The sequence below is a fragment of the Eptatretus burgeri genome, chromosome 5 (genome assembly GCF_056783735.1).
Source record: "Eptatretus burgeri isolate ZD-2024b chromosome 5, Ebu_testis_v1, whole genome shotgun sequence".
Taxonomy (NCBI): Eukaryota; Metazoa; Chordata; class Myxini; order Myxiniformes; family Myxinidae; genus Eptatretus; species Eptatretus burgeri.
The window spans coordinates 86,139,992-86,151,742 of record NC_140965.1 but is presented as its reverse complement, the minus strand read 5'-3'; the positions used below and the strand labels follow the sequence as shown (position 1 = coordinate 86,151,742).

At 41.6% G+C, this 11,751-nt stretch overlaps 1 protein-coding gene across 3 annotated transcripts in view; it reads right to left on the bottom strand.

Moving 5' to 3' along the window:
- Window positions 1-1,876: 1,876 nt before the first annotated feature.
- Window positions 1,877-11,751, bottom strand: part of CDADC1 (cytidine and dCMP deaminase domain containing 1) — a 57,165-nt gene continuing 47,290 nt past the window's right edge. For all 3 annotated transcript variants that reach the window (XM_085882785.1, XM_085882784.1, XM_085882786.1), the window contains 2 exons: window positions 11,261-11,453; window positions 1,877-3,373 (listed from right to left, as the gene is read on the bottom strand). In XM_085882785.1, the coding sequence (XP_085738911.1) occupies window positions 3,350-3,373; window positions 11,261-11,453 (217 nt within the window). In that variant the 3' untranslated portion in view covers window positions 1,877-3,349. The remainder of the gene's footprint in view (window positions 3,374-11,260; window positions 11,454-11,751) is intronic.

Sequence of the window (11,751 nt, the reverse complement as noted above, 5' to 3'; positions counted from 1 at the left end):
AAGGTTTGGTTCGGGGGGGGGGGGGGATACGCCAATGGCAGGGTAGAGGGACACAACAGAGGGGACACATGGATCAAGAATGGGTGAGACGAAAAATGAGATCAAAGGGAAGAGGAGGCCAAATAGGGTGACCAAGCTTGATACAAGAAGAAAATGAAGAGTGAGATGAGGATGAAGCAGATGTGGAACAAAAAACGAAAAGGAAGGTTTGGAATTGAATTTTAAATGTCTAACCTTACCATTTTCTACATGTGTCATGAGAAGATTGAAGTACTGCACAATTTTCTCCCCAAGAAATATGATCAAGTCGGCTTTTTGGTGCAAATGTTTTTGCTTCATTGTCCTTACAACGGGTGTATGTAGTGGGATTTCAACGATTTATTGACAAGTTCATTGGGACGTTACATCAAACGTAGCGGTAATTGTGACGTGATCTAATGAAGAGGACATTACGTGGACGCCTCGGCAGCGACCGCTGCCGGTTCAGCCATTTGCTTGGTTTGTGGCGCTCTCTGTCGGTCCTCGGGTAAACCTGCACCATGTGAATGTGCTGAATCCTCATGCATTTGGATTGGATCTTCCTCTACTCTCAGGTGGGGTCTGTATCGGGTCACCTGTCTTGTTAGTTGTTACCTGACCTGTTTAGCATGAAAGTGAACTCTGGAAAGTTGTTTATTTTAATATGAGTGAATTTGCACACTATTATACCTTGTTAGCATCAATAGTCACATTGTAGTAAGACAGACTGGCTGTACCAAGGTCACACAAAGCAGACAGCACAGTGCCATGGAGTTAGAGGGAATGCTAATAGGGTTTTATGGTTTTATTTGTAGGGGATAAATTATATTAAACAAAAAGGTAGTAATAACACTACACGAGCTTCGTGAGGCCTTATCTATAATATTATGTTTGTTGATCACATCTGAAGAAGGGTAAAGCTGCCACAGAGGGTTCAGCGTTGAGCTACTAGATTGATTACAGACAGGGCGGCTGAACAACTAGCTGGACTAAGCTATGACGAGTGGCTGAAGGAGAGGGGACTTTATATATGAGAAAGGAGGCGATTTGATTGAGATGTTGAGGATAATGAAAGGTATAGACAAAATAAGTGCAGAGTTTTCCAGAAGAATGGACAGTGACTGGACCACGGCCTGAGAGTAAAGAAAGGGAAAGTTAGGATGGTAGTTAACGAGTTCCCTGACAAGGAACGTTGATGCAATAGGTCTTTGCACCCATCAAAGCCTGCACTATCACCACCAACCTGTGGTTGTTTGCCTGTGTTCTATCCTTTTTGCTAAGCCTCAAGCAAGGAAGCAGCGTGTACCATTTTAAAAGTATTTGGTATGACTCGTCCGAGGGTCGAACCACCGACCTCCCAGACTTAGAGCAGATACTCTCACCGTAACACCACCGAGGCTGGTTGAGGTAGTTAGGTAGGGCTTCTTTAACTCGGAGAGCAGTCATTGCATGGAATGGTCTCCATGGAAAGGTGGCGGCAGCAGAAAGAGTAGACAGGGACCAAGAAGCATTGGGGCTATTGGTGTAGGTATTGTCAAAGCTTCCTGTGTCTCCACCTGATTAATTTGTCGCAACCTTGTAAAGCGTCTAGTTTATCAGAGTTGCATTTTCAAGCAATAGGAGAACCAGAATTTGAGGGAGGGAGAAAAATATTAACCTCAATAAGAGCAAAAGCATTCCAGCTCACTGCTCTGAAGCATCATGGTGATGATGATTGCAATAATTGTCATGATCACATGATCACATTCAAAGCAAAGCAAAAGTCAGATTCCAAAAGCTGTAAGTCACCAGATGTGATCCTGATTGAAGTCTTCACTTCACATCCACTGAAATAAAGTAAGAAAAAAAACACCACATATAGCTGTGAATGCAATTTTAATTTCAATGAAGTGCCAATATATTTCTTTCCGAGGAGGTACCCAGTTCTTGTCCATCATTGGTGGAAAAACATGCATGATGTCGTATGTTTAAATTTTGAACGCATATAATATCTTTCTGAGGGTAATTTCCATTAAAAATGATTAATTCACATAATAACCTATTAAAAACTCTGGCTGACAGTAACGAGCATCTGCTTAGTCAATTCGCACACACAACAGGATGTTACTCCTGACATTTGCAAACCATACATCAAGAGAAATGAAACCAAAACAAGACGACATGGTCCGTGCACAAAAAAGGAATAATGAAAAGATAATTAACCCCTCCAACACTCATCATACATTTTCCTTTCCTTTGCGTCTTATGCTGGTGACGGAGCTCAGAGCCCGTGCGTGCATCGATTACAAGACAAAGTCATCGGGGTGTTATCACATGAATTGACAAGATCATTTGTACCCAAATGACAAATCCACATGGCATATGGAATTTGAACCTGGAATCGCAAGATTAAGATCCAAAGTGCTTATGGAAGGGAAATGCCAAACAGGCCAAATCACAAACGGTAAGAGAAAATGTTGGCATCAGGAAAATGTCAATTTAAAGCACGAATGATCGATACATGATTCTAACGAAGCCATCCACGTAGTCTCCTCCATACAATGCAGCATTTGTTAAAAACGTCACAGCAAAAGGTCGTTTTTCTTGTCCCACCAAGCATATGGTCGATTCTGTTTTGACGGCATACAACGCGCGACTGTGAGCTTGCATCATTGCTGGGAGCGCAGCCATGCCCTGATGCAGTGCCCCATGTTGGTTAGACTAAGAATTTATAATTTGTTCAGGATGCCAGCGATAACTACCGTGCTCATCTCAAAAAGGGCACCTTGTGATCTTTAACGAATAGTGGAAGCAAATCGTGCACACAAAGCGAGGTGCTGTTTATTGCATTGATTTATTCAATTTGGTGCAACTGACATAGAAATCGCTCAATGCTCTCTGGATATTTTGGTCGATGCATTATCTTTCAAAAAATGACTTAACGGGGTTACCCGTCCTACCATTGCAGTTAAAGGTCATCGATTTGTGGAAACTGGGAAGGAACTCGGAGAGGACATCGGTGTACGAAGGCTGTGCTGATGAACGGACACACACTATAATCTGGAAATCAAGCGTGAGAGTCATTTCCAGCAAGAATCGCTGCTAGAAGGCTGCAAGACACAATATTTGGTCAACGTGTGTCCATTTTCGGATGACATTGAACTTCAGGTCTTCACGGATGATTATACGTCAATGGCAAATTGTGATTGTAAAACAAATCCGTCTTGCAAATGCAAGGTAAACATCCCATGAGTTTATAAACACTTTGCGCAAGTCCACCGTGCAGCCCATTGCAGATGTACTCGATGCAGTCAAGAAGGATCTCGGCATTACTCTTGAACTTTATCATCTTCTAGTTCTTGGCAAAATGCTTCCACTGTTGGGGGAAAACGGAATTTGTGTGAGTACGTATTGTCAGACATTGCACCCAATAGATAAACTGCACAAAGCTCACATCACACAACCTCTACCACTGAAACACTTTGTGATATCTAATATTACAAAAAAAAAAACGAACTTCACCGAGCTTTCTTCAAAACAAATTCTTAGATCCTCGTGGAGGATCTCTAAGTCTTACTCACGTTGTTGTTCATCTTCTTCTTGTGGACTTTTTTGTTTCACAGCCTACAGTTTTCATCGAAACTTCCTGAAACTTGGCATATATATGTAAAAAAATACCCTGCGCAGACAGTAACCATCTCTGATTGTTAAAATTCCTCCTCGAAAAAAAGTTATGACGTCAAAATATCTCCGCTAATGGAAATCGCCTAAAAATGATCTCCGAAACTCGGCAAGCTTTTTGAATTCCGTTTACTGTAATCGAACAGGGCATTGGCAGAGATGAATTACCGCACATATGATACATCACTATGACGTCATATCAATTTTTATGACGTCATTCCTATTTTTTGACTTTTTGTTTCACAACCCAGAGTTTTTATCGGATCTTCGTGAAACTTGCCATGTATATGCAGAAAGCCCACGCGCAGGCTGTAACCATCTCCGAATTTGGAAATTCTTCCTAGAAAAAAAGTTGATGTCATAATATCGCCGCTAATGGAAATCGCCTATACCATTATCTCCGAAACTAGGCAAGCTGTTTTAATTTTATTTGCGGGAATCAAGCCGGGCATTAGCACAGATAATTTATCGCAAATCTGATACATAACAATGACGTCATATTCGTTTTTATGACGTCATCATTAAGAGGATGAGGATCTCAGCTCATTTGAGCTTGTTTTTCCTATTCTGAGTGTAATCTGAAGATTTCTAGAAACAAGGTTTAACAAAAATGTGCAATTACTTGTCGCATTCTCAAACATGGTACATTACATTGTACATTATAATCGATTACTGCAATGGTTATTTTATTGACTTGGATAAGACTATCCTCAAGGGTGGGGCAGGTGTGCTGTTTGTGTGCATTTTATTAACATCCCCTTCTCACAAACTGTTCTACCATACTATCATTGTACACTAACTGCATTTGATTGTATCCCATAGGAACGGTATTTTTCACAAGTCTCCAACGATGAAGCTGAGTCCATGAACTCTTCACTTTCACATCGCAGACTGGTTGGTGGTATCTGCCTTCTACCACCTCCTTTCAAGCTTGCACCCAGAAAGTTCCCTCAAGGTTGCTTTGTGCCCCCCCCCTCGAGGTTTCTGCAGGGCATGCGTGGTCCACCATCAACCCCCTTCTGGTGAAACTCCCAGGATGACTCCTCACCGCCTCATTTGTTACTTTTTTCTCCCCTTGTGTGGAATGAACTCCCACATTCTCTTTAATCTCATTCTTCCCTCCAGGTCTGACAGTTCACCACCATCTGAGATGGTGGTGAACCATCCAAACCCGCATCCCAAACTATGATCTTTTCTACCCCCATTAACCCCTCCTCTACCAAGCTGACCTCTTTCCAAGTTTCCAGTTTTTAATTCCTGAGAGTTTGCTTCTGCATCCATCTTGTCCATTCTGTCACTCTGTGTCTCCCTCCCCCCCCCCATTTTCCCCACATCCCTAAATCATGCCTCTGTTTTGTCCCTCAACCCTGCTGTTGCTCCCCTCCCCCCTCTTTCTACTGTTCCTTTTGTTCTGTTATGTCCTGATCCATACTGTTCTAGCTACTCCATGAGCCGAAACTTTGCATACAAACAAAAAAAATAAAAAATAGAAATCCTTCACACAAGGAAACCTTTTCCTTTCATCATATTTAGGGTTCCAAGCCTTTCAAGCTGGATAACCAATTGTAGTCCTTCTGTTTCTTCTGCTTTCTATATCATTATTATTATTATTATTATTGTTGTTACTAGCATGGATCGGCTCGTTACACTCGCCTCTCCCACACGTCGTTGCAGAGATTGACGTTACAGATTATTTTTTTTGTATACCTTGTCGAAGCTCGTATGAGAGCTAACACAACGCACAGCAAGGAGGGCATTAGACAAGAGGGGCAGGAGTGGGAAGGACAAAACAGTGGGGAACAGAGACATTCGGAGATCTGTGGAAGGCAGAGGGATGGGACGGGGAACATGGAGAATACCAGATGGACATTACAGGGACTTTCAGGAAGGAAAGCACGGAATTTGAAGGAGGTGGGTTTGGGGTGGATTAACGGGGGTAGAAAAGATCGAGGAATTGGATGGGGGACGATAGGTGGTGGTGAACAGATGTTTTGAAGGCCTGGAGGGAATAATGGGATTGAATAGAGTGTGGGAGTTTATTCCAAAGGTGGGAAAAAAGAAGAATGAAAGAGTGAAGGTGAGCAGTGAGTCATTATTTTGGTAGTTTTACCAGAAGGGGGTTGTTGGCGGACCATGAGCGCCATGTGGAAATGTGGTGGGGACAAATCGCAGTGTGGGGGGGGGGTGAGACCGGAGAGGAGACGGTAGATGACAGAAAGACCACCGACCTGACTGCAATGAGAGAGTGAGAGGCCCAAAGACTCAGCCTCATAGCGGGAGATACCAATGATCCGAAATGCCTTGGTTTCCACAGCGTGAAGCCGAGAAAGGTGGGAGGCAGGAGCATCTTAGCCCAGAGGGGAGAGCAGTACTCCATCAGGCTGCAGAAAAAAGCTTTGTATGTGATCAGGAGCTCAGGTGGCCCGAGGAAGGACTTTGCACGACGGAGGATTCCCAGTCAGCGACTGGCTTTGGAGGCTAGGTTTAAAACGTGGCTTTCCCAGGAAAGATCATGGCAGATAATGAGACCCAGAAGCTTGAAAGAAAGGACTTCTTCCAGAGGATTGCTGAGAAAGTGGATGGGGGGGGGGGGGTTGCCAAACGGTCCTTTCAGAGAGACATAGCAAGAGTGTGAGATTTGTCCGGATTAAAAGACATGTTCCACGTGTTGGACCAGTTTGTGATTTTACCCATATCTGCAGTGAGTGAAGAAGCTGCTGCTTGTGGTCTGAGGGATGATAGATGGTACGGCAGAGGGTGGAGTCATCAGCAAAGAGATAAAGAGGATTTTCCAGAGAGTCGGAGAGATCATTGATGAAAACCAGAAAAAGAACAGGGCCCAGAACGCTGCCTTGAAGAACTCCAGCCTGGACAGGAAGAGAGATGAAAGAACTCCATTTAGGGCCACACGTTGACTGCGACAGGAGGGGAAGTCTGCGAGCCATGAGTGGAGATGGCCTTGGATTCCATAGGAAGAGAGTTTGGTGAGCAGGGCAGGGTGCCAGACCATGTCAAAAGCACACAATATGTCTTGGGATTTGGCTCTGATTTCATGTCTGGCAGTGAGGACCTCCATCCATCATTAGGAGAGCAGAAGCAGCATATCCAGGGGAGAGTGACCTGGACTGAAACCAAATTGATGATCAGAAATCAGGCCATTGGAAAAGAGGAAGGATTTAATATCTAAAGCGATTATTGATTCCATAACCTTGCTGATGATTGGGAGAAGGCTGATTGGTCTGCAGTTGCAGAGATTTGTTTTTGCACTTTTTTTTGCAGGGCAATAATGTTTGCTGATTTCCAAGCAGATGGCAGATGACCTTGAGCAAATCAGAGGGTGAAAAGAACAGAGAGAGGGTGAGAAAGCGCAGAGGAGCAGATTTGCAGTGTTGGCATGATTTAAACCAATCATAATACAAACATTTTTTTTCTCTCCAAATTATTTGTAAAGGCCCTGTCACACCTTGACGATTTAGCCAACATATGCCTGACGTATGCAAAATTGGGCTAAAACGCCAGCACACGTGGAATACGTTATGGGTAAGTTTGTATACGTTAAGAGCACGCTGGCATACGTCATAGTATGCTGGCAAACGTCGTAGTTTGCCGAGCTGTTCGACAAATTTTCCATGCTTGAAATTTCCTGACATATGCCAGTGTATGGCTCACACGTTCCGCATAACGCTGGCCATAAGTTGTAGGCACGTTACGCGATCCTTGACACACGTTACTTGTAAGTTACTCGTAAGTCGAAACACGTCGAGGTAATGTTTAGCGTCAGTGTTCCAGACTCCCTGTTTTTTTTGTTTTTTTTCTTCTTCTTCGGTATGACGGTGATGTTAACACTTCGATTTCTAGTGCGGTTATAATATAATATAATTAATAGGCTGCCGCTCAACGATTTAAATCGTAACCGCACTAGAAATTGAAGTGTCAACATCACCGTCATACCGAAGAAAAAAAATAAAACCAGGGAGTCTGGATCACTGACGCTAACCATTACATTGATGTGTTTCGACTAATGAGTAACTTTCAAGTAACGTGTGTCGACGTGTGTCAACGATCGCGTTGCGTGCCTACAACTTATGCCAGCGTATGCGGAATGTGTGTCATACGTCGATAAATTTTCAACATGCTGAAAATTTCTCGACGTACTCGGCGTATGACGACATATGCCAGCGTACTACAACGTATGCCAGCGTGCTATTAATGTATACAAAACTTACCCATAACGTATTCGACGTGTGCCAGCTTGGTTCGGCAAATTTTTCAAACGCTGGCTAAAACGTCAAGGTGTGACAGTGGCTTCTCACTTCGATGTCAAGTGTGGTTAAGATTTGAATCGTCGAGCCGCAGCCTATGAATAGCCTACACCACGTGATCGTCAGCGATGCGCTGCTGTGCGCTATGCATAAGCTAGACTATCGTTGGGCATAGGTTGTGAACGCCGACAACACGCTCAGCATTTGTTGGTTCAAGTTATTGATATGTGATTAAAACGTTCTGTTTATGTTACTAACACGTTATGCATACGTCCAGCACATTATTATATGCCTAAATTTTTTTTTAAAACATCAATAGTTCAGCGTATGCCAGCGTTTTAGATCAATTTTGATACGTTGCCATACGCTGGCTCAAACGTCAAGGTGTGACAGCGGCTCAATATTGGTAATATATTTATTTACAAGCCGGTAGGCGGCATGGGTGGTCGCCAGACGAAGGCAAATTTGAAATATGTAGATAAGAGAACACATCAGATGGCATTTTTGCTATTCGTTGTTCCATATAGGAACATGACGAGCAACTGTCCATTCATCATTTGTGTTCGATTCCCTAAGCCTACGTTAGGGAATCCCAAATGCGAACGTGAGGGTGAAAGCATATAGTAATACAATTGCGTACCTGTCATAGTTTTTGACGGATTGGGCTGAAATTTTTTGACAGAGGTTGATTATAGTGCGTATAAAAGCGCGGAAGCCGATTTTTGATATTCGAAAAAAAAAAATTTTTCTGATTTTTTTTCGAATTTTTCAAAGTCCCATTGCCTAACCTACCAGTCAAGTTTCATCAAAATCGATTGACTCCTCTGGCCTCCAGAGCTGTCCATTACATACAAACAAACAGACAGACATACAGACAGACGGAAAACCTGAGAAAAACGGTAGTCTAGCGACCACCCAAAAAACGTCCAAGTGGTCGAAATGGTAAAGGGTCTAAGCTGTCCAATCTGTCTGAAGAATTTAAGGGGTCTAAATGGTGTTAAGGTCTAAGGGGTCAAAAGGGTCCTTGGGGTTTGTTTTATCCTCTGGGTCTTGGGGGCCTTTTGGTCTTCGGGGTCTTTTGGGTCATCGGGATCTTTTGGGTGTTTTGGGTCCTCGTGGACCTTTGGGTTATCTGGGTCCTTGAGGACTTTTTGGACATTGGGGTCTGTTGGGTTTTTGGAGTTCTTTAGGGTCTTGAGGAATTAATGTTCAAACAGGATGTGATTAATCGGCAGTCTTCACGGACTGATGGACGGCCTCACGGCCTCACTGCCTCACTACCTCACCCTGCTTTTCGTTTTAATATACCCAAATGACGAATCCACATGGCATATGTAATAGGTACCAATATTCTGCATTCCGAATACGGAATATATAGATTCCGCCAGCATTTTCTGGGTTTATTGCCTTTTAAATTCATTTTTTCTGCAGCTGCTCGCCGGATTGACATATAATTTTCACCATAGGAGCAGACTCATGTATAATTTTTAAAATGATAATTATGACGTTATTGGTCACGTGTTGTGGCAACCAACTTTGGAAAAAAGGAAAAATTTTGGACCTCTGTATCTCCAAAACCGCACCAAGGGAAAAAATTGAAACTTGGTACATGGCAAGTTCGACACGTAAAATGCTGTCTGTATCCCATCAGTATGAAAATTATTGAGGGTAATCTCGGGATAAATTGGTCAACAGAAAAAAATTGATGAGGTCATCAGTCAAGTTGTTCAGCAGCCATATGGTGTATGTATGTATATATATATATATATATATATATATATATATATATATATATATATATATATATATATATATATATATATATATACATATATATATATATATATTTTTTTTTTTTTTTATAACTTCAAAAATCTCTGAAACGGCTTCACAGATTGAGGAGAAACTTCACAAACATGTTCCCCAAACCTTGGGAATTCCAGGGTGTTCATGAATAATTATTCATGAACCTATTAATTATACCTATTAATTATAATTATTATATATAATATATATTGTATATATTATATATAATTATTAATTATAAAATTATAATTATTAATACCTATTAATTATAATTAATAGGTCACATGGTCTGGCAACCATTTTGGATTGAACAAAAATCTCAAAAAAGTTATTTATTTTTAACCGCTTCATCGATTGACCTGAAACTTCACAATTGTGATCTCGTAGTCATGGGGAATATATAATACATTTTAAATTTCAACCTGATTGGACACATGGTCTGGCAGCCAGAAATACTTAATTTTTTGAATCTGGGTTATTGTTTATTTTTTTTTTTGAATATGGCTCACTTGGCTGTGCCTGGATAGGTTAAAGGGTGGAAGAGTAGCAGCTAAATCCTATCCAGGTTCCTCCTGATGACTTCATCTTTACTCTTTGCTTTTTTGGGTTCCGCTCAAAACGTGGGGGATCCCTCGTAGGAAGGAGTTTTTGGGTTCTCATGACTCCAATGCAGTACTGTACCTATTTGGTCTTCCATTTGATGTGAATTGCATTTTTTTTTTTTAATCCCATTCTGAATTCAACTGAATAAAGAGGATGTCATGGGTCAAGTGTGCAATCGAAGCTGGGTTGTATCAAAGCAGGATGTTTTGGTACCCGGTCATCACTGCCAGCAGTTATAAAGTGGCAGTTCTAATTTTTTGTTTGTTTGTTTCTACAGTAATGTGAGGCTGATGGAAGAGCTTGGATTACTGTAACTCACTGTTAGGATTACCTGCCTCTTCTCTCAAATGCTTACAACTCATTCAGAATCTGGCTGCCAGGCTCGTAATTCAAGCTCATGTATTTATTTGTTCACATCACTCCAATACTCAAGACACTGATTGGCACCCAGCACATTGATTTTAAAATACTGCCGATAATCCTTTAAAACCCAAAATAAATAATTTCCTTCATACCTTTCGTGCCTCATCTTATGATACACCCCTGTAAGAACACCATGGTCTCAACAGGAATATCCTCGTGGTTGTTCCTTGCACTAGGATGAAGACTTTTGACAATTGAGCATTCTTCAGATTTACTTCTGAATTGCAGATCTCTCTGCCTTTTAAAACTCTCGCATTCATCAATTATGGATTTCACATCTCTAAATCCCTTCTTTCTACATTTTTACTTTTCTTAACCCTCTTTGCAAAGTACTGTGGGATTTTGCTTCTGAATGAAAAGGGCTACAAAAGGATTTCATTGAAACAATTTATTCATTTAATTGAAGAAAATTAAGATTATTGAAGAAACTTTGTCATAATACTTTTATATCTTATTTTATTTAATACTTCAGATGTCTCACCACGTACCGTGTATCGAGCAATATCATTGGCCTTTATAAAAGACTCGTAAGAAAGCTCTTGATCTGGGTGAGGTTCCTTTGGAGGTTCCACTGTGACAATCTTGGAGATGCCTGCATGTCGGATCAGCAGCATGCAGTCATCACATGGGCACTTCGTCACAAACAGCACCATCTCCTCATCCTCGCGGGGATCCCGGAACCTGTGGATGCAGCACGAGATTATCATCGTTGGCGATCCCATATGGTACCGGTTAGAATCATCTTCCATAATGACGACTCGTGTTGTCAAATAAACAAGTTCTCCATCTTAAAATGTTTCAGCCAATTGTATTATAAAACGATATCTAAGATTTGTCAGCTGCAGCCTTTCAATCAGACACTCGTGTTGCTCTCACAAAAATCACCAGGAAGTGCCAATCCATCCCTGCAAAACTTTTAAATGGAAAATCAAGCATGGAAACTTTGAAAATCTGAAATATTTCAAAAATCTTAATATAT